General features: G+C 50.3%; 8 protein-coding genes across 8 annotated transcripts; 5 read left to right on the top strand and 3 right to left on the bottom strand.

The window, feature by feature from the left end:
- Positions 1 to 2,002: 2,002 nt before the first annotated feature.
- TGAM01_v205384 (hypothetical protein) lies at positions 2,003 to 4,072 on the top strand (the record flags this gene model as incomplete). Its single annotated transcript, XM_018807815.1, has 2 exons — positions 2,003 to 2,813; positions 2,877 to 4,072. The coding sequence occupies 2 exons, from the start codon at positions 2,003 to 2,005 to the stop codon at positions 4,070 to 4,072; spliced, it is 2,007 nt and encodes a 668-aa protein (XP_018659003.1).
- Positions 4,073 to 4,835: 763 nt separating this feature from the next.
- Positions 4,836 to 7,679, bottom strand: TGAM01_v205383 (hypothetical protein; the record flags this gene model as incomplete). Its single annotated transcript, XM_018807814.1, has 3 exons — positions 4,836 to 5,668; positions 5,806 to 6,768; positions 6,881 to 7,679. The coding sequence occupies 3 exons, from the start codon at positions 7,677 to 7,679 to the stop codon at positions 4,836 to 4,838; spliced, it is 2,595 nt and encodes an 864-aa protein (XP_018659002.1).
- A 3,025-nt stretch (positions 7,680 to 10,704) lies between these two features.
- Positions 10,705 to 11,487, top strand: TGAM01_v205382 (hypothetical protein; the record flags this gene model as incomplete). The annotated part of the gene is made up of 1 exon (XM_018807813.1): positions 10,705 to 11,487. One exon carries the CDS (start codon positions 10,705 to 10,707, stop codon positions 11,485 to 11,487), a length of 783 nt encoding a protein of 260 aa, XP_018659001.1.
- A 614-nt stretch (positions 11,488 to 12,101) lies between these two features.
- Positions 12,102 to 13,284, top strand: TGAM01_v205381 (ornithine carbamoyltransferase; the record flags this gene model as incomplete). Its single annotated transcript, XM_018807812.1, has 3 exons — positions 12,102 to 12,431; positions 12,491 to 13,178; positions 13,241 to 13,284. 3 exons carry the CDS (start codon positions 12,102 to 12,104, stop codon positions 13,282 to 13,284), a joined length of 1,062 nt encoding a protein of 353 aa, XP_018659000.1.
- A 194-nt stretch (positions 13,285 to 13,478) lies between these two features.
- On the bottom strand, positions 13,479 to 14,503 carry TGAM01_v205380 (acetolactate synthase small subunit, mitochondrial; the record flags this gene model as incomplete). Its single annotated transcript, XM_018807811.1, has 2 exons — positions 13,479 to 13,659; positions 13,731 to 14,503. The coding sequence occupies 2 exons, from the start codon at positions 14,501 to 14,503 to the stop codon at positions 13,479 to 13,481; spliced, it is 954 nt and encodes a 317-aa protein (XP_018658999.1).
- Positions 14,504 to 15,805: 1,302 nt separating this feature from the next.
- TGAM01_v205378 (hypothetical protein) lies at positions 15,806 to 17,858 on the top strand (the record flags this gene model as incomplete). The annotated part of the gene is made up of 9 exons (XM_018807810.1): positions 15,806 to 16,001; positions 16,091 to 16,311; positions 16,457 to 16,478; positions 16,539 to 16,591; positions 16,660 to 16,833; positions 16,895 to 17,103; positions 17,165 to 17,509; positions 17,560 to 17,767; positions 17,835 to 17,858. The coding sequence occupies 9 exons, from the start codon at positions 15,806 to 15,808 to the stop codon at positions 17,856 to 17,858; spliced, it is 1,452 nt and encodes a 483-aa protein (XP_018658998.1).
- A 574-nt stretch (positions 17,859 to 18,432) lies between these two features.
- On the bottom strand, positions 18,433 to 19,459 carry TGAM01_v205379 (hypothetical protein; the record flags this gene model as incomplete). Its single annotated transcript, XM_018807809.1, has 3 exons — positions 18,433 to 18,456; positions 18,500 to 19,111; positions 19,226 to 19,459. The coding sequence occupies 3 exons, from the start codon at positions 19,457 to 19,459 to the stop codon at positions 18,433 to 18,435; spliced, it is 870 nt and encodes a 289-aa protein (XP_018658997.1).
- Positions 19,460 to 20,100: 641 nt separating this feature from the next.
- On the top strand, positions 20,101 to 21,150 carry TGAM01_v205377 (hypothetical protein; the record flags this gene model as incomplete). The annotated part of the gene is made up of 2 exons (XM_018807808.1): positions 20,101 to 20,171; positions 20,247 to 21,150. 2 exons carry the CDS (start codon positions 20,101 to 20,103, stop codon positions 21,148 to 21,150), a joined length of 975 nt encoding a protein of 324 aa, XP_018658996.1.
- Between the last annotated feature and the right edge of the window lie 5,312 nt (positions 21,151 to 26,462).

The raw sequence follows: 26,462 nt of genomic DNA, 5'->3' as shown, positions 1-26,462 counted from the left end.
TCCTGGCCGGTGAGATCCGAGGAGTCGGCAACGCGGTCAACGGCAGATGGGCAGCTGATCTGATGCTTTGCCAGGCCGGGGCCAGCGCCCAATCACGCCCAGACGCTGCTGCTCTGCCTGGGCCACGCCGGCCAGCGTGACGAACTAGACTCAGATGCCGGGATGTGTCAGGCGAATGGGCTGGCAACGCGTCATTAGTCACGCTGTCAGAAGAGCATGCGCAGCTAAGGAGAGGGAGAGGGGAGGGGCCAAGTAAGGAGGCAGTCCTACCAAGGCCTCGAGACTTCAGGTCCAGACGGCAAAACGCTACCAACAACGACTCCCACAGCACAGCACATCTCACCCAGGCCAGGGGCTGCTCCGCATCTCCAAGCTCCCCCGTGGGGCAAATCCTGGACCATGTTCGTCTCGTTCAGGCTATGAGGCGCAAGGCTTGCCAGGTTCCCGCCCGCCGCTCATCCACTACCGCCTCTAGCCTCCGGTGCTAGGCCTCCTACCCTAGATCAACCGGAATATTAGCATTCAATGTCGCCGGAACTTTTGCGCTCCTGCATGGCTACATGTGCTTTGCAGCTTACAATAGGAGCAAAGATGGGCGCAGCAGATGAAAAATTTTCAATCTTTCGAAGTCGTCCGTTCTACAGATTCGTTTGGGTGTGGCCAAGTGGTGCCGAGTCGGCGCTATTACTCGAGCTTCCAGAGGAGCTGAGCTGGGTGTGTTTCACAAGCAGCCGAGGGCTCGTGATGACAGCTGTAATCTTGACTACATGCATATGCAGGTCGGACTGCCAAGCACGTGCCGTAGAAAGGATGAGGAGGCAAAAGAAGAACGTGGACGAATGAAAGAGGAAGAAAAAGTAGAACAGAGGTAGACAGACGTGACAGCATAAGTCGTCACCGCCTGGATAGGTACGAATACGGAGAAGGTGCATATTACTGTATGTAGAATGTCGGAGCAGGGTCTCGGCATCGAGTTTCACATGCACTGGCAAGTAGATGAGGCACCCTGTAGGCTGTAGCCACTTCCACAGGTACGGGGTGTTTTGGTGGGATCTCGCCGTGGGGGGACTTCTGACATCTGCCTAAATGTCAAGGATTGACATCATCAGAACCTCGCAGGACTCAGGAGGCTGCTTATACGGCATCCCTCCCTAACAATCACGCGGCTTGCATCGAGTAAGCAAACTGTTCTCCCATCTGCCCCGCTGACAAGGGATCGCATTTTGCTTTCCGAGTTCCTCGGAGTTATTTCGTAGATATTACGGCCCGAGTAATACAATTAATCATGGTTTGCTCCGAGCAGCTAGTCGGGGTGGCATCATGAGGTCAGACGGCTCTGAGTTGAGGCTCAACAGCCGTCTACGGACATGTCTACGGACATGTCTACAGAGATGTCTACAGAGATGTCTACAGAGCATCTGGTACTACCTGGGCATTGCACGCGCTGAGATGTAGGCATCCCATGGTTTTCCTCAACTTCATCGGCCGACGGCCTTGGTGAAAGGTTCGGAATATGGGGCCCCCGGGTCCTCCAGCCACAACACTCAAGCCGTCTTGCGACAGCGAATGAGGCAGCCAGAGGTCGAATTCTTCTTGGACCTGTCGATAGGATGATTGACACCATAGCAAGTTGATGGCTCCATAGAGTTATCGAGCTGCAAAGCAGTCGACCCTGACGCGTGAACGCAGGGGACCGCAGAGCACAGATCCGTGTATGTTAAGAAGAAAAGAAGCTTGAAAGAAAATTTCACGATAGAGCCTTATAAGGAGTCGCGATAAGATTGGCTGGTGGGGAGAATCACGTGATAAGAAGACCGGAAATATTTCGGCTAAAATAGGTTGCGCGCCAAGTGACGAACGAATTTAGCAGCCAGGCTGCGGTGGAGCATCAAGTACCGCCATCTTGTACCCGACTAGACGGCGTTTGAGACTTTCTTCTTTCTTACGTGTTCGCGACAGCCTGACCAACTTTCATCCTGTCTGATACCAACAGTAAGCAACCATGGACGCGGCAACGATCGAAGAGACGAATCGCATCCGAATTTCACTGGGCATGAAGCCCTTGCCGGTACCTGGAGCCGAGGTATCGCATCAAGCTTCAGCGTCCGACAACGAGGAAGAACCTGGAAGCACCGTCGAAAGTCGCCAAGCCCAGGCATATGACAATTACAAAAGGGTGCAGGACGAAGAAGCTGCCAAGAAACGACGCGAAGAGAAGGCCACCGCCGTACGAAAAGCCCGTGAAAAGGCCCAGCGATTTGCTCTGTTAGAGGGAAAGGGACTCGGTGAAGAAGGCCAAAGCAGCGATCTTGATGCAAAGGCGTGGTTGACAGGGCAAAAGAAGCGACAAAAGAAGATTGACACAGTGAGGAAGCTAGAAGAAGAGCTTGCTGCAGCAGAGGCAGAGGCAGCGGCAGCTATCCAATACACCTCCAAAGACCTCGCAGGCATCAAAGTAGCTCACGATTCAACGTCTTTCCTAGACGGAGACGAACAAATTCTTACTTTGAAAGATACGACGATTGACCAGAACGAGGAAGAGGGAGATGAGCTCGAAAATTTGGGCATCAAAGAGCAAGAGAAGCTCACTGAAAGATTGGAACTCAAGAAGAAGCTGAAGGGCTACAACCCTAATGATTATGATGATGGTGAGGGCACTATCCTGGCACAATATGACGAGGAGATCAACGGCAAAAAAGCCAAGAGATTTACTCTCGATGACGACGGAGCCATCGCCGAACTCTCAGATATCCTGGATCAGCCAGAAAGGAAGGGGAAGAAGATTCAGTCAATAAGCCTCGATGATATTGTCGGTATGTTCAGAAGCAAAAGGCCCAAGAATCTTACTAGTAGCACGATAGCTGACAATTCGCTAGATGATGCTGCACCTTCATCAGACTACCTTGCCCTTTCAGAAATCAAGGTGAAGAAGCCCAAAAAAAAGAAGGGAAACAAGGGCACAAGGCAGAAGCAGCTGGATGAAGATGATATATTCCCCTTGGAAACCGCTCCAGTGGATTCTGGCTCTATGGACATTGATTCTAAGGATTCTACGACTAAGAAACGAAAAGCTGCCTCTGCCGACAACTTTGCCGATGACGACGACCTTCAAGCGTCGTTAGCGATTCAAAGGAAAAACGCTCTAAAGAAACGCAAAAAGACGCGACCTGAAGATATTGCAAGACAACTCAAAGAAGACGACGAGGTGCCCGAGGTGCCCGAGGAGGCCCAAAGCGGTGGCCTTGTGATCGGCGAGATTTCTGAATTTGTTGCCGGCCTGAGCAAACCAGATGATGACGACCGCCAGACCAGGAAGCAAAAACAGATTACAAAAAGGCCTGAAGCAGACGAAGATCATGACATGGGCGATGGAGATGCAGGTGGAGATGGAAACGAAGATCATGAAATGGATGACTCTTCAGCAGAGATTGCAGCACGCCAAGAAGAAGAAGAGAGGAATAACAAGATTAAGCAAGAGGGGGAGGGAAAAGATGTGGGCATTGAGGATGAAAAGATGGTCAGTACCGGTATTGGCGCAGCCCTCGCACTGCTTCGAGAACGAGGACTCCTCGAGTCTCAGGAGAAGAGTGGAAGCTATGAAGACTTCGTTGCTCGCGAAGAATTTCTTTCTAGGAAGAGAGTCCTGGAGGCTGAATTGGACGAACAGACTCGACAACAGAGAGAACGTGACAGAATGAGCGGCAGGTTAGATCGCATGTCTGTTCGAGAAAGAGAAGAGTGGGCTCGACAGCAAAACACCCACCGTGACCACCAGCAATCGAAGAAGATGGCCGAGCTCTTTAACGCGAACTACAAGCCAAATGTTGAGTTGAAGTATGTCGATGATCACGGCCGATTGCTAGACCGCAAAGAGGCCTTCAAACATCTCAGCCACCAGTTCCACGGCAAGGGCAGCGGCAAGGGCAAGACCGAAAAGCGTCTCAAGAAGATTGACGACGAAAAGAGGCAAGAGGCGCAGAGCATGTTTGACGCGAGCGAAAGCGCCGGCATGAACTTGGCGACGGCGCAGCAGCTGAAGAAGCGCAGGGAAGCAGGTGTACGGCTCGGCTAAAGTTGTTCAACCATGAAGACGACTCGAGTCGAAGGAACAGCTTTCCTTTTTTCTTCTTCTTTATTCTTCTTTTGCGAAAACTGTCTCACCACTACCTCTCGGCGTATTTACTAAGTACCGCTTGTTGGCTTTATTAGGGAAATTTTGACTTCAAACCAAAGGTGCTTATTCCTTTTCTCATTATACTCTTTCTTTTCTCTCGCTTTGTGTGTTTTGTCCCTTGCTGACACTGCTAGAGTCGATATCGACGTGGTGTACCTACTCCAGGTTCGTCATTTTGATTCGATCCCACTTCTCTATTGCTCAGCGTGATGATGCCAGATGAATAACTCGTAATGTGATCCTGTATCTTGTCTCTAGTAATGTGTTTCGTATTTCCGTAAATACTTAGTAGATGATATCCAAGATAGAGTATAGCCCTCAGGGTTGGTGTATTAGGACGGTTGTCGAACAAAGAAGAGATTTTTAGAATTAGATGTAGATTGCCACTTTCCGATGATGATTATACCAATACAGTTGTACACTTCTTCCAAAAGTCACGTCTCTGCTTACTTGCGGACTCGTTTTGCATATTCAGCTTTGAGAGTATCTCTGTGTATATCGCATATAAATTTCTTGTAGAAAATGTCAACCTGTATACCAAAGCATTCCTTGTGAATCAAAAAATCAAAAGTCCAGAATGAGACACCAAACGCTGCTCCCAAACACAAATCCAAAACGATATCATAGCTTAAAGAACGAATGAACGAAATAAATGTACCGTCTATATCCTGACCCTAGCTCCAATCCCCCGTCCCTCGTAATGGACGGTCTCTATCCAGTTTCCTATCCTTATTGTCGCGTTTGCCGAGGCATCAAGTTTCAATGAGCCGTCCATGGCATCAATCAGTTTATCATAACCGATGCTATCTGCCGACCATGTAACCGGGAGTCGTGGAGTCTCCGTCACCCCTGGGGGCGCATCGAAGGGCTCATCGTAGAGGATGTGGCCAACGGGTTCTGTATGGTTGTAATATGCTGTAGCGTTTATCATCTCAATATGTATAGTATTCTGCTTGAGTGGTGATGCCAGATTGAAAGAGGCCGTAGATGAGAAAAGATGAAAGACGGCATCTCTCACAAAGTTTTTACCCTGGCTACTGCCGTGCTTCTTGTCCCCCGGAAGTTTGATTCGGGGTGTTGGCAGCGTGATGTTGAACTTGGAGAGCGCGTCACCGATGATGGGCTGTCCTGGAATACTGCCCCGATGAGTCTTGAGTGTCAATGTTGTGTTTTGGCCTGAAAGATAGTCGGATAGCAATTTCGCGGCGGCTTTGTGACTTTCCTCACCGCCAAGAGACACCGGATCCCAAGAAGCGGATACGGCCAAATTTGTGTTGTTTCCCAATTGTACGTCAAGATTGCTAACAGTGACTTCTCCAATGATGAGCTCTTTATTATAGACGTGAACAGTTGCAAAAGGAATAAAGGCTGTGTAAGGCGTAGGATTCGTTAAGTTGACCGACGCCTGCATGTGAACAGCATGTTTCGTTGTGTTCACGATGACCAGATTGAAGACGCGGGGGTCAAGTTTCGTAAGCGATTTACCAGGAAGCTCTGTTCCATTGAGTTAGTAGAGCTATCCTTGGGCATCTTGTGACATGAATCATAACTGTACTTTCAATAGCTCAAAAGACGCGTCATGACACCATCACAAGCGAGCCGCGCAATAAATTACCAAGGCGAGGACAAACGTTTTACTGGAATCTTGCCCTTTGCGGGGACATCTCTGAGAACTAGATCTCCAAGCACCGTTGAGACCTTGATGTCAACGAGTGACTCAACGTCAAGCAGAAGATCCTCATCGCCGAGTAGAAGCTGTCCCATTACATCGCTGAAGACATCGCTATCAGTGATGTCAAGGGGCACATTGTTGATCCTAGACGTGATTTCAAGCTCCGCTTGGCCGTCTTCAGGGTCGTTCATCTTGCTGGAATTGGCCTTTTGCCACTGTTGCACATTCAACTCGCCAAATTTCTTGCCTTCGTAAAAGATGTTACCACTGGCTCGGAGACTGTTGACACTGATGTCCACATTCAGCTCAGAGGGAAGTACGGCCAGAACTTGGATCGTCCCAGAAACACGAGCTTTTGAGTCGGGATCATTGGGATCCGCAAAAGGACTTGGAAGTTTGAAATCGACATCTGTAAGAGAGAGGTTGCGAATAGCATCATCAAACGATGATCCTGGGAAGCTGAAAGGAACGATGACGCTGCTGAGGAAAGATCTGATCCACTCTGGAACATCCGACTCATCGGAGTTCTGACCTCGGACGTAGACCTGGGCATCTTCGCCATTCATATAATGCTTGAAAAAGTTGTCGAGCGGCGACATTTTGGTGAGAGGACAAGCCTGGGTAAGCTCTTCCGACAGATCATTGATGACACCGGTGGCATCGACCGTAACATTAGCATGCGGCTCAACATCGATTGGATGTGTAATGGCAGTGGCGATCATGATGGGAGGTTCGGATGGGTCACAGTTGGGAACGAGGATATCAAATGCAAGCTTTGGAACGGTAAGGCCAATGGGATAGTCGTTGTATGCGACGATTGATGCGTTCGCCCCAACGGCCATCCGCCCTCCATCACCAATAGGAACGTCATGGATGTTGAGACGGTCTATGTTGTATTCGGGCAAAGATGGGATTTCGTTGGCTATAATGGAATTAGCAAATGCTGCAACACGAGAATACAAATGAAAAGACTCTTCAAATTATTGTTTTTTCTCCAAAATACAATGCAGCAAAGGTGCGGTAGAGAGATTGACCTTCAAAGACCATGGACTCGACCACGTCGTGAGTTCCAAGCGGCAAAATGCCCGTTTTGATACGAAGTGCGGTCGAACCGGTCACCTTGACCTGCTCAAGCTTGCCATCTAGCCAGTCATTCACAATTTGGCGGAGACTCTCGGCGTCTCCAGGGCTGAGATCTGCCACAAAGTCTAGCACGGTAGTTTTTGTATCAACCAAGTTGATAGTCAATGGTGGCACGACGGCAGAGCCCAGGAGAGCGTTATCGTAATTGGGCAAACGAACGCTAACGTTTGTCTCTTCGGTATCGAGGGTTCTGACGATGCTGGTTGCCAGTCTGCCGAGGCGTCTTGCTGTGGCATCTTGAACTCGAGCGCCGTCCAACTTGAAATTGGCTTGAATTCGCACACGAACGCTATCTGGAGTGAGAGATTCGAGAGATAGGCCGGTTGGTTCGATAACGGCAGCAGTCTCAGCGTAGGTCTTGACGGCAGGAGGGACGAGGAAACCCAGGACCATGACTACCACAGTGAGGGCGGCCAAGACTGCAATGGCGATAATTGAGGGCCATCGTAGGCGGCTTCCTGACTTCTTCGGAGGCTTGTTTAAGCTGTCGCTTTCGCCATCTTCACTCTCTTGGCCATGATTGGCTTCAGAAAGCAATGGCGAAGCTTCAGTGACCGGCGCGCGCTCGGATTCCGACGAGAGCAAGGGAGACGTCTCCGATGCCTCCGGTGGCTCATTGTCTAGTGTTGCGGCATCGGTAGAGCGAGAATTTGGTTTCAGGAAGCTAACGATGACCCGGAAGTCAGGCATGGCGGGCCTGGGAGTTGGGCGATAGCGTGAAGACTGCAGTAAGATGCGTCCCTGGCGAGACGTCACCTCTCACTGGAGGCTGAATAGGATGTACGAGCAGCGGCTGCCGTAAGCGTCTAGTCGCGAGGAGTGGAGGATGCTCCAGACTGCGGAGATGATCACTTCTGCAAGGCAAGGCTTCCGGATTTGCCAAGATGGGCTGGATTGGTATTATCGGCTTGGATTGAAGGTGGAAGTTGTTGTCGTCACGATCGAGTGACAGGAGTGGGCCATTGGGTATCGGGGCGGCTCGAGAACGGAGACAGTACACGTGGACGGCCGATATGATTGGCTGCTCGGTGCCACAATTGCTGAGTAACGTCCCCTGAAAGAGATAATGGAGTACCGAGTACCTGCGCAGGGGCCGTTTCTGCCTCCCAGCGTGCCGCGCCCTGTGCTAAAACTAGTGCAGGCACCACTAATCTGTAGTGGCACGGAGTACTCCGTACCTTCCAGGTCTCAGGTTCCTGGGCTCAAGAGCTAACCTGATGCAGCTGGCTAAGTTTCGTACCTCAGTCGGAGGTGGGATGCTCCATAATTGCGTCTTCAGCCAACAGATGAAGCTGCTGCATCCCAACTAAAGAGGCTCAGTGAAGAGTGCTCCGCTTTTTTTTTGGGGGTATCAGCTGGAGCACCCTCGACTACAGTAGATACGCAAGTGTATAATGGAGTAAATGAAGCCTAAGTATTGGAAAAGGAAATAGAAATAATAGAAGCAACAGCACAATATCAATAATAGATACCTACCTGTTTAGAAATCACGACTTGCGGCCATTCTAAAAGGTGTACCTGTATAGTAGATCTATAGTGCCCTGATTTTGTCTCCCAAATTTGCAGTCTCTTGACGAAGGGAAATCTGGACAAGATAAGCCGATAGGTGCTCCATTGACTTTTGTTGTCAACCAATTCTTGAACAGACGAAGTGGACCATGTCTCAACGGAAAGCTCTGGAGGCCCCTCACCTAGAGAAACAAGTGCCCTACCCTGAAGCACAAGCTGTAAGACATGTTCCACTTGCATCGTGAATCACAGGCCAGAGATCAATGTAGGTGAGCAGCAGATGATTTTACACCTTTCTGTAGATAACCAATTTCAGGATTCATCCTTATTGCTGTACGCTTACTTGCTTTGCCTGGCATCTATAGGCACGCGGGCTCAAACCTGCTTCTAAACAGTAAGTGCGATGCCCAAGTGCTATGCATTGCAGTTTCTGTTCTTGGTAATGTCGCATGCTAGGCGCTATGATTGTCTCCTCGAATCTTCCGCAGTTAGAATTGCATCTATCGTATGAGTAGCCCACTACAGGGGGGCGTTCCATTGGCCTCTTCAATGCTGCTCATTTGGTCTAAAAACTTCCAGTCTCATGATTGGAGGAATCAAGTAGCTGCGAAATGGGAAGACAAAAAAAGGAGCAGACGGAAAAAGAGTCTTGGCAATAAACCGCCTTTATCCGCTCCTGGGGAGACCTCTGGCTTTAGTTGACGAGCGTAAGAGTATCTCTGACAGCCAGTACGTGCCAAGAATATCGCGAGCTTCCTCTTTCGGTAATCTGAACTTGGCGCCTGCTCCTATTTGTAGAACTACCTATGCGTATAAACGGCTTGCTTATTATTAGGCAGGACTATTTGTTTGCAAGTCCGCAGACAGCCCACAGTATGCTCCGCCCTTCCGAATAACATACGCCTGAGTATTTTTTGCTGCAGCTGCGATAGAATGACTTATTATCCTCACTTTGACAAACACTTAGTAATCATCAGACACTGCTACAACTAACCTATCAATCCCTTTGTCCGGCGTTTATCTCGTAGAATTTGGTTCAGTGAATGCTGCTACCTCACTAATGCCGCCGCGCGCACTAAACTTAAATTTTACTCTACTTTCATGGTTACTTTAGTGGGTCGCGTTGCATTACTCGCTGTTCTCTCTCCAGGGGTTATAGAGCAACAGAAGCAATAAACTAGTATACCTACTAGTATAGTTTTGTGTCTTCGAGGCCTCTTGTCAAATACTGCTAGTCCTAAAGCGAAATTTGCAAGGCTCCCTTAGAGTATGGTGCTAGATGGTCATCTGGATGCATCACAGCTCAGAGAGCCAAGACATGCAAGTCTACTCCGTACTAAACTCACTGCTATATCCCCTGAGCAACAATTGATAAGCTACACAATCAGCTCAAATGCTGGAGATGAAAAATTTAGTTCAGATATTGTAACAAGAATTGCTATTTTAAGTGATAGTTCCAAATGTAGCAGCCGGCGAACCCGTAGTCAAAGCTTAACCTGATGATATGGAAAGTTTACGTATGACATCCGTAAGATGGCCTGTTACAATCTTATAACAAACACACCTGGAAGTGAGATGTGGTGAGCTTCACAGACCGACCGACTCGTGGTACTGGCTTAGATCTGATTTCTAGAATGGCTTTGGAAATCGAATTTAATCCACCAGTCACAGCTCGGCCCAACCCACGCCACTTAGACTTCTCCTGCCCAGTTTGGCATTTGGGAACCATGAGCTGGTTATGCATAGAGATCCACCGAGATCCATCCGAGAAACATGGCTGCAGTCCGCTCGATCTCCAGGGGCTTAATGAGTATTGATTGGCTAGTCTGCAATGAAACGCTCTCTAATTGAACGATCTAGCTTTCTCCGAATTGATGACCAGCTCTATGAGAGCAATTATAGTCATTCCGAATGAGCTAGATCCTTGAGTGTGGTGGTGCATAATGGTGCTTGAATACCAGCCTCGTATCAGTCTAGTTGCAAGCATGGTAGAGCACGCTTTCCCTCGGGATCTGTATGTTAAAAGACAAGGTTAATAACGCAGTTCGCTCGTTTCGGTTAACGGGAAGTGCAGGAGGGCACAAGTATAAGTAGTCGGGCTCTGTCGATCATTTTGTTCGAAACCTTCATCTCCTACTCACACAATCAACTCAGTCTCAGGTCAAATTCCGAATAAAACCTGTCGAGGAGAAGAATCACCTTCAAAATGGTTGCTCTCAAGTCCCTTTTCGCCGCCGCCATGGCTCTTCTGCCAGCGGCCAGCGCCACCCGCACCTTTTACAACGACGGTCACCTCAACGGCTTTGACTTTGTTCGCCACGAAGCTCAGGGCACCGTCTCTGAAGTTTCCAACGTCGTCTACAAGGGCACCTCGGCCCTCAAGATGACCCAGACCTACCTTGGAACCTCGTACCACGACCGCTACCACTCCGAGGTCGACCACAACCAAGGCTACAAGCGCGGCGATGAGCTCTTCTACGGCTTCACGTTCCGCCTCTCCGACACGTGGGAGACCTCCAGCCAGTCCTACAACCTTGCCCAGTTCATTGCCAACCGTCCCGGCGCTGGCTGCGGCGGCGATGACTGGATGCCCTCCACCATGATCTGGACCCAGAACGGCCAGCTGTACGCTCGCTACGTCAACGGCCACTACCGCCAGCCCAACTGCGGCCGCAACATTGTCACTCGTCCCAACCTGGGCGCCATCACCCCCGGCCAGTGGCACAAGGTCATCCTCCAGGTCAAGTGGGCATCCGATGGCACCGGCTACTTCAAGGTCTGGTTCGACGGCGCCAAGGTGCACGAGGAGTACGACATCTCCACCACTCTCGACGACGACAGCCTCTTCCAGTTCCGCATCGGTCTCTATGCCAACAGCTGGCACGACGACAACAAGATGGTTGGTAGCCAGAGCTTCCGCCAGGTCTGGTACGATGAGGTTGCCGTTGGCACTACCTTTGCCGATGTTGACCCTGACCACGTCGCCTAAGTCGCTGACCGCGAAGAGTTTCTTGTGAGGGCTGTATCATTAGTGAATCACAAGAAAAATAATGCTCTTATTGCCCATTTAATACTTTCAAAAGTAGTATATAGCTTTACAATTCTTACAACATCGTGTATATAACTTACTTAGTACCTATCTAGTATATATTCAACAAGCGTATACTGCTGCCATCACATACATGGACATACAATGTACTCCTACAATTTCTTTCTCATATTCCCTCTTAATGCATTAATGACGTTTTTATTGTAATGACTCTCAACCCAATTTCGGTGTTATTTGTGCCCGCATCCGGAATCTTTAAAGTGCTTGCATTTTACATGCCTGTGTTACAAGCATCAAACGGGCTAGAGCTACAGCCAGCGACCCCACTTTTTTTTTCTGCGGCAAACCTCACATCGGCGCCGATGACTGACTCTTTTGCAGCTCTGATAACTACATGACTCTACATTTTGATAGGTCGCACCAGCAAATGTTATAAATTCAACGTTTTGGATCTGAATTTCAGTTTCATTCCATCTCATAGCATCAATTGGCAATTTCTCCAGCTCCAATCGCAGGTAAAGCTCTCGTCAGCTTAGGAAAAAAAAAAGGACGTCATGAAGATCACAGCAGCGCGAGCCCTCCGAAACGCGGCCAATGGCTTCCAAAGCCGCGCCTACTCACAAGCCGCCGCCAAGCCCCGGCATCTCATGTCCATCAGCGACCTCAAGCCTTCAGAATTCTCCGCCCTGGTGCGCAATGCCGCCGCCCGGAAACAAGACGTCAAGTCTGGCCGAGTGCCGCACCTGAGCAACGGCTTGGCTGGCGAGACGGTGGCCATGATGTTCAGCAAGCGAAGCACCAGGACTCGAGTCTCGACCGAGGCTGCGGTCACGATGCTGGGAGGACACCCCATGTTTCTCGGCAAGGATGATATTCAGCTTGGTGTTGGTGCTTTCTAGCGTTTATTGATTTTTAGTTGATATTCGTCACTAACACTGGGCAGGTAAATGAGTCGCTATATGACACTTCTGTTGTCATTTCATCAATGACATCTTGTATGGTCGCTCGAGTCGGTCCTCATTCTGATGTCACAGGCCTGGCAGAGCACTCGACCGTGCCTGTGATCAATGCCCTCTCAGATGATTTCCACCCCTTGCAGACCATTGCCGACTTTCTCACCATCTACGAGGCCTTCCCATCTTCCGTCTCAAGCGACAATAGCCTCAATCTCAGTGGCCTCAAGGTTGCATGGGTCGGTGACTCCAACAACGTGCTGTTTGACCTGGCCATCGGTTGCGTCAAGACCGGCGTCGAGATCGCTGTCGCCTCGCCCCAGGGCTACGGAATCCCCGACCACATGAGGAAGCTCATCAACTCAGCTGCTAACGGTGTCAAATCACCCGGTAAGCTGTCAGAGACGACTGTTCCCGAGGAAGCCATTAAGAACGCCGATATTCTTGTTACCGACACCTGGATCTCAATGGGACAGGAAGCTGAGAAGCAGAAGAGGCTCAAGGCTTTCGCCGGATATCAGATCACTAACGAACTGGCAACTCGAGGCGGTGCCAATGATAATTGGAAGTTCATGCACTGCCTGCCTCGACACCCCGAAGAAGTTGCGGATGAGGTGTTCTACAGCCCGAGGTCTCTTGTCTTCCCCGAGGCGGAGAATCGACTCTGGGCAGCCGTTGGTAAGTCACTCTTCTGCTAGATATGGCAACATAACGCTGACTTGTTCTTTTTCTTTCCACAGCGGCATTAGAAGGCTTCGTTGTAAACAAGGGTGTTCTCGAGTAATATTAAAACCTTCAAACTTATGTAGTTTATAAGAAGCTTTGAAGAAAAAACTTTTCGCACACTCTCAAAAGCACAGGTGGTTAAAAAAATCGAATTCATACAAAACTGCTATAAACCAACAACCATTCCCTTTACCAGAACTGTCCCAATTGGCACCAGCTAGGTACAATAAATACTCGTAGGAAAACATGATTTTAACCAGGAGGAAGCTGGCTTGCATCAACAATCTCGTCGGCATCCTTGATAATAGGCTCCTCGGTGTGCTTGGCGAGTGGTGACCTGGGCAGGGCCATCAGACCGGTACGGGCAGATTCCAAAATTCCAAAGGGAGAAACCAGCTTCAAGAATGAGTCAATTCTCGACTGCTTAGCGGACCTGTAACCCAACATGTTAGCCCGGGGGGTTATTCTAGCAAGTGACGCTCATGAGGATGCTGTATGACTTACACTTCAACAATGCAGCTGGTAGTGCTAATATCCAGCACCTTGCCTCCAAATTGGTGGGTGAAGTAGGTGATGGTCTTCAAGTGCTCATGCTTGTGTCGGAGAGCCTCACTGGCAGCTAGCTTGCCAGGGTGGAAGTCCTTGGCCGACTCTTCGAGAGTTCGCTCAAACTCGTTGGTAGGCTCGCCATCGTGCTCGCCGTTGCTGATTTCGCGGTGATGGGCCAGCAGCTCCTCAAAGTACTCAGGTCCGAGAATGTTGACCTTGGCAAGAAGAAGTTCGCGCTGGACCAGAGCGGCGTCGCTATAATCCAGCACAGCCCAAACAGGCACCAGGTCTTCCAACTGTCTTCTGGCCTGCTCGACAACGCCGTCCTGGCCGGTCAAGACGATGGTCATGCGAGACAGATCCTCCACCTCGGTGCTGCACACAACCAGAGAATCAATGTTGAAACCCCGGGCAGCGAGAATACCGGAGAGACGAGAGAGCACACCCGGCTCGTTCTGGACCAGGCAGTTGAGGATGTGACGCTTCGGAGGCGCCATGGAGGGCGTGGGCGTCTCATAGAGAATGTTGGAGACGGCGGCCTGGGCCGACCAGGCTGGGGGGGTGTCGGTGATGGGCAGAGGAGCCGAGCGGCGGCGCAGGGCCTTGTAGGCGATGGCAGAGGTTGAGCTGCTGGATGAGCTGTGTCGCACAGTCGTCGTCCGCACAGCAGTGGGGAGAGACTTCGCAGCGAGGCGCAAAGGCGCGCTCCATGGCCGAAGCGAAGCCATCCTGCAGTGCCGCGAACCAATCGAGTTCGGTCGCTGAAAGACAGTAAGTCGGACGGCGATGGAATGGGGTTGGATGCTTCGTGAGCGTTGAGTCACTGAAGATGGAAGGATTTAAAAAGAAACAAGAAAAGTTAGTGGCCGCGAGAGATGGAGGTGGGCTCCGATAAACCGGAGGTTTTGACTGACGCAGCGATTTAGCACGGGGTCAGTTGGCTGACGGACGCTAATATATACCTGTATGTAGGGAAAAAGATTCCACTACTGCTGCATTTATACTTCAATGTTCCGAAATGGGGACTACAGCCAACTTAATTACTGAGCGTGAAAGGGCAACTTAAGAAAACTCTGATTGGCTGCTGGAACCTTGATGGTCCAAGAAGGCGGTTGAGCGCTCAGCTGCTCCAGCACTATCACGAGCATATTCCAGCACCCGAAAGTGATCGGATGTGTGCCCCGCCAAGAACTCCCCCGCGATCTGGCCATACTCGGCATATGTGAAAGTACAGGTTACATACTCTTTTGCGCCCTGTGGTGGTTATTATCGGGCTCAATTTTCTTCTTCTGTTATGTGATTGATCGCTTGTTGTAGGCCATACTGAGACACTAATTGCTCGAGAGTCTCTGATCTCGCTCTGAGTATATCTCTGCTGTACTGAGCCTCTTGACAGAATACAGCTCCCCAAAGCGGCCTCAACCCGCAACGCCTCACGTAAGAGCGCATGTGTGGCTGACGACCGCATTGCCACCATAGACAGCGAGATGGCGTGTCCTGAAGCCCAGTACTTTGAAATGCAGGATTCAAAAATTCATGACTTAAAACGCATCTCAATTGCGCCCAATTGCTACATTGGCCTGCGTACATTACATAGGTAGGTAGGGGTCTTTTATCAGCAAGAGCTCCGACACCGCAGGCCAACCAAGCACTTCCCCATGGGTTCAGCTTTAAGTGGTCAGGATTATGTAAGGCAATAGGCTTGCACGCGCAAGTACGTTTTTCCGATGCCAAGCAGGCGCACCCCTGTCTATCTAATCTTGATACGAGGCAGAGAAAAAAAAGGAAAAAAATCACCCATTTAGGTACCAAGTGCCCTCTAAAGAGTGCCCAAGCACAGTGGTTGGCTATTGGTGCTGATCCACGCATGTCCCGAGCTCTTGTGCCCTGCAGCCTTGCATCCTTCATCTGCCTTCTTTGCTGAATACGACGCAACCTCGGCTCTATTTGCGAGCGGCTCTTGCTTTTCCTGCCAAACAATAGAACAACCGAATTTTGCCAATCGCAAACTGTCCATCTCTCGCGACGCCATGGAGGATACTGAGCGACGACCAAAGCGATCTCGTTTCGACCAGACGGAGCCTGAGCCCAAACGAGCATCTAGATTCGACAGGCGCTCCCGATCTCCGCCTACGCGCCGCCACGAAGGCAGAGACCGCAGTCCGCTGCCCAAGGATGATTCTTCCGAGACAAAGAAACCTGCAGTAGATGCTGCTGCCGCCGCTGGTACGTCCCTTTGACTCACGGCTCTTCAGGCGCAAATGCGCAAATGCGCGTGCAACTTGCGATTGCGACGAGCTAACCTCGCAAAATAGCCGCCGCCGCTGCCAAGATCAATGCTCAGCTGCAGGCGCGAAAGGCTCCCCAGCATGTGGATGTCCCCCCGATCAGGTCTTCGGGCGAGCAATCCGACAAGCCAGGCGACAATGAGATGAAGCCCGATATGTATGTTGCCGAGGGCGACTTCATTCAAGACATCGAAGTCAACGACCTGCGAAATCGATACCTGTTGACCAAGGGCTCTACTCAAGAAATGGTAAATGCTTTTCAATCTATCTACTCTGTTGGATTCGTCAGCTTGACGCTCGCGACACTATGACTCAAGTTATCAAGCTCTCGTAGCTGCGGAGTTACAGCTGCTTCCCCCCCTTTCTGCTCTCACTAACCTCGTATTCACTTAGATTCGAAACGATACTGGCGCTGGTACGCCATAATCCTTGCTACAAGAAGTTCTAGAACGCTGATATTGACTCTTCCTCCCAGATGTCACCACCCGTGGTAGCTATTACCCAAACAAGAGCATGGCAACTGCAGCGGTAAGATGAATCAATGACACTACACCACACTCTTATACTTTGCGTTCTAACTTGGCTTCGCACACAAGAACCCTCCTTTATATCTTCACATCACCAGTACTACCAAGGCTGGTCTTGAATCCGCTGTGGAAAAAATCAACGATCTCATTAAGCAGGAGCTTCCCCAGCTTGTCGATGAACGAAGATTCCGACGCAGAGACCAGGAGGAGCGGCCGCAAGTTGAACGAGATGAATTTGGACGAGTAAGATACTATCTGGAACACTTGTACTCCTTCATTATAAGTAGCTAACCAATCTTTTTAGCGCAAATGGCCCGATGAGAAGATCCCTATTACTCTTGAGCCAATTCCAGGGTTCAACCTACGTGCTCAAGTAGTTGGCCATGGCGGTGCCTACGTAAAACACATTCAACAAGAAACCGGCTGTCGAGTTCAAATTAAGGGCCGAGGCTCAGGCTATTTGGAGGCTGCCACAAACTGCGAAAGCGACGAGGACATGTTTCTTCATGTCACGTACGTATTCATACTGAGACTCCTTTCTGCCCGGATTTGCGTTATTGACTTTCCATTCCAGAGGACCTGACCCCAATATGGTCGCCAAAGCCAAGGAGCTCTGCGAAGACTTGATTGCCAACGTCAAGGAGCAGTACGAGGAATTCAAAGCTCGACCGCCTCGCTATAACAATGATCGTGGCGGTTATGGCGACCACCATCACCATAGGGGGTCCCACGACCGGTCGCATGGCGGATCTCACCACAACTCGTACAATTCGTATAACAGATACAACTCCGATTCTGGTGCCTCCAACAGCCCCGCTCCAGCAGCCAGCAACCAGCAGAGCGCAACCGACTATGCTGCTCAATATGCTCAATACTATAATGGAGCCGATCCCTATGCCGCATATGGAGGATACGCTAAGTAAATCAGCCTGTCCAGACTATCTTGGATAAAGAACTAACGTATTGTAGCTATGTCGCCTTGTATCAACAGTACTATGGAGGTCAGACCCAAGCACCAGGTCAGAGCTCACATGCAGCAGCCCCAGGTCAATCCGCCTCTCCTCCGCCGCCTCCGCCTCCTGCCGAAGCAGCTCCTCCTCCACCACCGCCTCCAAGCTCTGCACCACCGCCTCCGCCACCATCCGGACCACCGCCTCCTGGTGGAAGCTTTAGTGCTGTATGTCTAACTCTGATTCACACTCTCAACTGCGGAGCGTCGGCTAACCACTCCTCGATGACTATAGGTTCCGCCTCCTCCAGGGCTTTAAAGGAATAGGTCTCCATAACTGACTTAAGAGCTTGCTACTCCTTTTGTTATGCTGACTTTGTAATATGCATGGTTGACAACAGGGGGCAACAGATCTCGTACACGAATGGCTTGGAGGAAGCGCAGAGCTGCTAGTTCAAACGCGCCGCACGATATCTTAGGTTTGGTACGAAAGGTTTCAAACTGACAAGTCCAGACATCTGAATTTAGACATAAATCCAGTGGTAGGGAGTTGGTCTTGACGAGACCAGTTTATTTTTTGTTGATAACTATTGTTCAAACAGGAAGAAAAAGTTGATGGTTCTTGTGTGAGAAGTCTTGAATGCTGACAAGCACAGGCTGTAAACTATTAATCTGGATCAGAGTAATAATAGTGGTTTCTACGATGTGTGTATGAAAGTGATGGTTCAAACTAGTGATGGCGAAGGGTATGAAAGCCCCGAAGACGAATGCCTATAATATCTTATTATACAAACATTGCTTCTGCAACCGACTTAAATTAGGCATGTTGTATAACCATAGGGGAGAGGAGTTACTTTTCACATCTGTGATTAAGTCGACGTTGTATCATATTATTATTTTTGCCTCTCATTTCCATCCTGTAAGCCATGTAATCAGATTTCGAATTGAGCCCACTCTTACAGAAGTGTGGTTTTCAAAGAGATCCTTGAGAGTCTGTTGAGGAATATCCTCCAAGCTAGCTATCTCAGTTGACTTTCCTTCAACGTCAAGAAGCACAGGATTCCAGCCTGCCTCAGCAGCGCCGACGACGTCTTTGGCAACTTCGTCGCCAACATATACTTTTTGCCAACCCTCCAGATCGGATTCGCTTATAGTCTCGTGATACCGAGCTTTGATGATGTGGGAAAGCATAATATCGGCGGCGTTGAAAATCCGTCTGTCTGGCTTCTCCACGCCAACGTCGTATGACATGCAATGGAAGTCGATGTCATATTGCTTCCCTTGAAGGGCGCTTGCTTCAAAAGGTATTCCGTATCGTAATGGGCTTACGTTAAGCCCAAAGGAGGACAGGACATCGGGGACCCGATCGTCGGAATTTGTGATGACTCCAATGACAAGCCGCTCAACCCCTTGTTGGGATATCCGCTCTCGCAAAGCTCTTATTGCTGGGACAAGATCACGCTGGGCTTGATAGCCTTCGCTTGAAGAGAATCGGTGTAGTAGTTTTGGGACTAGAGTAGGGGGGAGGGCCTGGTTGTTGCGCATGAGTGGTGTAAATGTTTTGTGGATGACCTAGAACAACCGATATCAGAAATGGGTAAATCAGTCTTACGCTAGAGTTTTGGACGCATATTGAACGTATATAGAATTGATCAATGTAAAACAACCCGGAGGGGTTCTACTCACATTTGTCCACCACTGAGTGGCGCCCAATCCTGTTGCCCTCCCATAGTTTGGATTCTTCTCCCGCTCTTCTTTAATTGCTTCCAGTAACCGAGATTGAAGCTCCTTATCGCTAAAGCCAGTAACGCCGCATTGTTTCGCAACCTGGGCGTATTGTTGGGCCACTCCTCCTTTGGGGCTGAATAAAGTGCCGAATGCATCAAAGCACAAGAGCAGATTTGGCTTTGATGTCCTCATGATGGGCCGTGACGATGCTGTAGTTGCCACAGGTGGAAGATCTCGGTGGAAGGACTATCTCCCCACACCCCTTTCTCGCCCCCCCGTCAAGTAAAAATTATGAGATAAATGGTGGCTAGTTGTTAAGTGATTACCTTTTAAGGCTCATAGTACGCATGTTCGGATATTCGATTCTGGTAGGGCTGATGAGAGAAAGGAGGGTTCGCGCGCCTGGGCACGAGAGGAGACGGGGGGGAATTATTGAACCGATTCGGCAACTAGGGAGCTTTACACACCTGTAGATGCCTCTGGAAATCGAGGAAATACACGTCACGAATTTGTTCTGTACATCTAGTTAGGTATGTAGTATTAACATATTTACAGGCAAAGTCTTTATGTGATTCATTTGCTATGGACATCAAATTCACTCTGTACTCGGAGACAACTAAGACTGAGACCTGGTTCTGATTTGGGGTTCAAAGCCTAAGATAGCCGAAACGGTGGCGCTGAGTGCTAATTATAGAAGAAACGGGGTCCCCAATCTCTTATCGATAGCGAGCTTGGTGACAGCTGCTAGCAGCTCCGCTTCCCGGTTATGTCGCTGCCATGTGCCTATCTGAACATTCATTGATTCCCAGCACAAGGCGCAATCCAGGATAGAAATGTCCCACCAGGCATACCCCTCTCACGATCCCGTCAAGGAGCCGCATTCGGTCTCCGTTAAAGTCCTCAGGTAGGCACCAAACGCTTTTCTAATTGGAGGGCCTCAATCTAGCCTTTAACCGCCGCCAACCCTCTCTCTCTGCAGGCTCTCTCAACCGTCTCTCGTAACGCAGTACCCGGTAGATCCTCCATTCTCTCCTCCCAACACCAAATCGCAGCCAGCACCCGCCTCACTCGCTTATAAATCCGCCTCGAATACGAATCCCGACCCGTTCCTGCTGAGCCCGATCCTTAACCTGCCGGTGTCGTTCGGCTCGGCTTACGTGGGCGAGACTTTCAGCTGCACCCTCTGCGCGAACAACGATCTGCCCCCCGATGCGGCAAAGCGCATACGAGATGTTCGCATCGAGGCTGAGATGAAGACGCCTGGCGTGGGAGGAACGCAGAAGCTCGAACTTGGGCCTGCGAACATCCACGGCGCGACGCCTGCGGGAGGGGTGGATCTCGAGCCGGGTGGGACGCTGCAGAGGATTGTAGGCTTTGACTTGAAAGAGGAAGGGAACCACGTCTTGGCTGTGACGGTGAGCTACTCGGAGGCTACGGAGACGAGTGGGCGGACGCGCACATTCAGGAAGCTATATCAGTTTATTTGCAAGGCGTCGCTTATTGTTAGGACCAAGGTAAGCGCCCTGGAGCCCAGTGCAAACAGCAGCAACTACAGAAAATGGGTGCTCGAGGCGCAATTAGAGAACTGCAGCGAGGACATCATACAGCTGGAAAAGGTGGTGCTGGATGTGGAGGAGGGCCTGGGCTATCAGGATTGCAACTGGCTCTCAGACGGAGACAAAAAGCCGGTGGTGCACCCGGGCGAGATTGAGCAGGTTTGCTTCCTGGTGCAGGAAGAGGGTACCGATGCCGGTGGTGGCCTACGACTCACAACGGACGGAAGGTTGATCTTTGGCGTCCTGGGTATTGGGTGGAGGGGAGAGATGGGCTGCCGAGGATACCTATCGACGGGCAAGCTTGGCGCTCGGGTTGCAGCACGGTGATTCAGTGGCAACAATCGAGAGAGCTATTCATTTACAAAACTCACCAAAGCAAGCTTCTTTGTGAGGAATATCAGGGAATCATTTGACGTCTCCAGCGTTCTGGTCCATGGATCCAATGGCCGCTTTTGAGTCAATTTTCGCGGCCGCGCGGATGCATGGCGTTCCATAAAGATGTGATGGAGCAATTCAAGAGAGGGGCTTATGATGCACGATTCACGAAAGAGAAGTACTATCTAGGTACATGGGAAATATTGACGTTGGGCGTCGAGAGCACCAATGGCCCGGGTCGACGGGTTCATGCCGTGCTGGGATATAAAGAGACCGACGCACAAGAGGCCAACTACCAACAGTTGTAGTGCCTACCGGGGAGTTACAAGTATCACTTTGGAGGCAACAAAGTGAAAAGAGGTCGTCTCAACAACTTCAAAGCGTTAAGAGAACCCAAGCACAGCAAATGTGTAGCCTGAGCTCTTACCAGACATTATCTTGGCTGTTAAATGTGTCTTGTCTCTTGTCTCTTGTTTCCGGACTACCCATTATAGGTAGGCAGTCTTGTCAAGGATGCATGGTTTCGTAAGGGTTTGGCAAAAAGGAGAATAGTAGTACTACTAATTAATACGTTACGGCCCAAAATCCGAGCGGACGGGATACTAGGCTGGGTAATACTACGTACCAAATTGACGGAGATTTCTTCCATTTCAATCAACCTATCTCAGCATCTCTATTTTTATCTTCAGCTTGCATGTGTGCATAGCTTGTTACCCAATCGGTCCAACTGTCAAGGCAGGGTCGTGTTTTAAGTAGTAGCCGTAAGCATTTTTTTCTCGTACTCCCCTCAAAACAACCAAACCGCTAGACTGCTAACCTAAAACATTCCAACATGCACTCCTGTTCGTGTATCAGGGATGCGCCCGCCGTTTGACTCAGTGCGAGATGCATCGTGTATGCAAGACTGATCTGACGCTGACGGCAATGTCGTACGAGGAGGTGAATTGTTGCTAAGAATACCAGTCTGGTTCTTATTCTTTGGTGATCCTCCGTTTGGGAAAATGTTACTGCTCAGTTTCTCTGCCCCCTGGCATCGTTTAAAGGGGTAAAAGATGTACTTGCTTCTTGCAGCGAGTACCGAAGCAGTATCAGTACCTGGTAAGAGGTGATGATATAATATGGAGTTCGGAATATTATTATCTACGCATGTCTACTTTGATCAATGCGAATCTTATCTTACCGTCGAATCATTTGATCGCCCTGTGACGCATGAAGAAGGTATCAGAGGACGAAAATCGTAGTACAATCAGCTGGCTCATGTCAGCTGGCGACCGAATTTCTTTGATAGGGAGATGTAGTCAATTGTAAAAAACAAGATTATACGCAAAAGAAATGAGTTTGGAAGAGACACCGTCGTTTGAGTTGCTTTGCCAGCGAAGGAAAACATGCAGATCGGAGGGATGAGGAGCCGGCAATCGGCTATGAATGCGCCGAGCCCAAGCCCGGGATCGACACTGCTATTAGACAGTGGCCTCCAGCGGGATCGGCAGCGGGCTACCGCAATACCAAATGAGTTGAGGTCGATGGCTTGCTGTAGTAGTTCCATTTAGAGGCGTCGCATCCAGGGGTCTCTGGATGTCTTGGCTATATTGAATCCATTGGTAGAAGCTTACAGTTAGTTGCAACTGAGCTGCAAGGAGAAGCGACTTGAGTGTTCCGGACACAGAAAGATTAATGACCAAAGTGAGCCATCTTAGCGGCCCAGAGTTGAGTTATGGTAACAGTAGTTCAGTGACCGCCGGTTGCCAGCACGTCTTCAATGTTGAGGTTGTTATAGCACATCCGGCTGGATATGTTGAAGTGGCTTATCTCAACAGAACTAGTTCTGCAGCGTGCCGTATTTGTTTGTCGCTGCAGTCTAGCTCTATGTGTTAATACCAATTCGTGATCCAAGTTGATCACAAAACAAGGATTAATTGGGAGAGTAGTTTAAGTGGGTGGCTAAGATCGTGATACATCATATGTGGGGTGCCCTGAAACGGGTTGAATCTATTTTCTTCCAACTGCCTCCTTGTGTAAGCAGGACTGGTCCTCGTAGGAGGTACAAAGCAAAAGGGAGAGACCATAAGGAGAAGAGTTGAAGAGTAGACCGTGGATTGCTATCGTCTTTTCCGTTTCGGAGTCACAAAGTGCTGGCTCTGTTTCGAAGATATGGGATATAATGCAGGGAGAGTATTAATGGACGGCAAACAGGCCCTCTCTCCTGTTGCTCGAAAGGCTCTACAGCCTGCTCCATGCATATTATGGAGAGGCTAGTAGGTATGGAGAAATTGTCATCTTGTGCCAAGCTAGGTAGTTATACGAAGCACACTCTGAGCTCTCCTTAGTGCGAACTTGCGCAGCCTTCAAATTCAGGGTCCGTGCTCCAGCTTCCTAGCCGGGGCCAAAGTAACCTAGTCCAGGGGCTAGCTGGAGACGGTCTTGAAGACTGAGGCTTCGAGTATGAACTACCTGCAGCATGTGCTTCGCCTTGAGTACTATGGGTGCCAAGTCGCTCGCGTGCCTGAGCGGTACCTGCATCTTGGTGGCCACAGAAGCTGTCTGTTACACCGGCCGGTGCTTGATTATCGTTGGGTATCCAGCTGGCATATGCGTAAGTAGAAGCTGCTTATGCTGAGACGAAATGCAGTTGCGGTGAGAGCTCCTCTCATGATCGATCAATCATAACACCTCCATACAGTACTGCTTGTAGCCGCATTGTACTTGTACTCCAAGGAGTCATCAGCCGCCGCTAGAAGGCCGATGAAGAGAGCCCGCCACTTGACGCGAGGCGCGCCTACCGCCCTAAACCGACCAGGGGTATCCCTGAATCCTGGATATTGGTGCAGATGGTCATCAAGGTTTCCCACCAAGGATGGCCGTTGGGAACTACAGACGGCATCTCTGCTTAGAGAAGCCCGGACTGGCTCAGAGGAGGCTAGATGATGCACACTCCATGGCCTATTGATCGCCCTCTCCTCATGGCACTCTGTTGCATACAGCATGTTGTATTGACGTGGCTGGCTGCAATTGCTCGTGTTCTGAGCGACGGACGGGATTGTAATGGTACTAGTGAGCTCCTGCTGCAGCTTACTCCGTACTTGTACATGTGCATACTACATGAAGCATGCAAGTCATGGAGCATCGATTATGGAGCTCGAGATTGGCTCTCGGATCAACTTTGTAGTCTGGGGTGGCTGTAGAATTGTTTGCCCGCGTACCTACTTCGTACAGCCTTGCTAGCACTTGGTTGGCTCAAGATCGCCAAACGCCATGCCGATGGATGCATGCTGCTGCGTTTCATCTTGCGGTACGTCCCTTGGGGGTCGTGTTTGAAGAATTTTCTTTCCTTTTGGCGCTTTAGCCTCATGTGAAGCGTCCGTGTTGTGACCTTGGCAGTAGCTCTAATCGGCTTAGTACTAGCATCCTAGGTAAGGTATGGGAGGCTTAAGCTTAGGGCCGGCAACGATTGTGATGTTTCGCTGGCGGACAAGAGATGCTGGTCGATTCGTGTTGGAGTGAGCATTTTGACTACTTGAGAGAGGAGGGTGTGGAAGGCGAAAGAAAGTTGTCTAGGTAGGTTCCTAAGATGGGCATCTACGAATGCGGCCAGCCTCAGGCAGCGCCAGTCAGTTTTTGCTTACTGCATCTGTACCTGTAGATCTGCCTGTCAAATGCCTACAACGGCAGGTACCCTGATCTGCACGGTAATCGTTAGAGAAAAGTCAAAATCACCTTCTCCCTTCTCTTAAACATGTGTAAAGTGCTTACTCCCTAGGCTCGAAAAGGCTCTTGTCAAATCTTCCCACACCTTCTAAGCCTCCGAATGATGATGACGGGAGCCTACTCGGCTGGCAGACACGTGGACTGTGCAGACTTGCAGGTCTAGGAGTGCTACAGTATCTGCACCGACTGGCATCCTCGGTGCAGAGCTCTTCGACGGCCAACAGAGAGCCGTACCTGCAGTTCTCTCTACTGCTGCGGGATGCCTGCCCCGTAGAGGCCTAAACTACTAGTGTCGTCCACTTCGCTCATCTTCGACGTGATCACTGCTTAAGAGTCGCCGGCCAATGGCGCACTCAGGCTTGAACGGACATCTGCCTGATACCACCACCAACTTAATACTACAGTACTACTAGTACTGACACTGGGTAAGGTACCTAATCTTCCAGATTACATGAAATACTTGGGCAGCAAGTGTAAGGCTAAGTAGCGCTATGGCGGTTCTCGCCGATGTAGAGAGTACTATCCCGCCCATGTGCTCGTCCGCGGCCCCTCAGGCAAAGCCCGACACGCAAATACAAGTTCCGGCCGGGCCAGAGCTATTATTACGGCTCGACGGGGTGGCTTGCTTCCGAACTTGCACGCTAGCCAAGGAGTACATGGTACCTTACAGGTTTTGCGTCGAGCGTACTCCGCACCCTGGTACTTGTGGCATCCATTTCGATTTCGATACGGAGTACAGGCGACTGCATATGCTGTAGGTAGGTATGCAATCAGGCCTGTACCCAGACGCTTGAAAAACGACGACAGCCAGTGATGCAGCGCTAAAGCCCGACATGCAAATGCTGCTGCCACTCCATTGGCCTGAGATACCTGCGGCTTGATACGAATCAACGGCATTTGCAGCCGTGCCTGCTTGCACGGAGCATCTTTGTACCCGTACTGGGTCGCGGTCGCAGACGCAAGTAGCGCTACCTGCAATTACCAGGCCCTTTTTCGCTTGTCGCTGGCTGGCTCCAGCAAGCGCCGGCGCAGATCGGTGCCAAACCGGCTGGCACCCCAAAATTCCCCCAGGCCTTAGCAGGCCTTAGCAGCCCACTGTGGTGCCCGTGCCTGTACCTGTACCTGCACTCCGTGCTACCTGGACGGGGCCCTGCGCGACCCTTTTTCCTCCCCTTTCGAAATCCCCTCGATTCCTCGCATTTCGCATTTCGCATTTCGCATCCTGCATTCTGCTCTGCATCGCGCAGCACCGCTCGAGCAGGCCGTTTTCTTGCTCTGCGAATGCATCCGTCCGCCGCGTCGACCAGAGCTGGCAGTCCAGTGCTGAGTTGAGTTGTGGTGTCTGAATCGCCTGCGGGACCTCGAGCATCCCAGAGAATAATCCTCGATCTCTGCCGTGCCAAAGGGGCTCACCAAACCCCCCCTCCCACTGCAAAACGCCTTTTCTTTCTGTCCAATCCCACGATCAACGCTCTGCGGCCCGCCAGCGCCCTTTTCCTCGTGCGTTTCCTCCCTTGAGCAGACCAAGGAGAAAAAAAAAGGTCCTTGCTTGTGTCTTG

This window comes from Trichoderma gamsii (genome assembly GCF_001481775.2).
Source record: "Trichoderma gamsii strain T6085 chromosome Unknown Scaffold_16.2, whole genome shotgun sequence".
Lineage (NCBI taxonomy): Eukaryota > Fungi > Ascomycota > Sordariomycetes > Hypocreales > Hypocreaceae > Trichoderma > Trichoderma gamsii.
The sequence above is the reverse complement of the archived record's forward strand: the minus strand, read 5'-3'. Positions and strand labels throughout refer to the sequence as shown.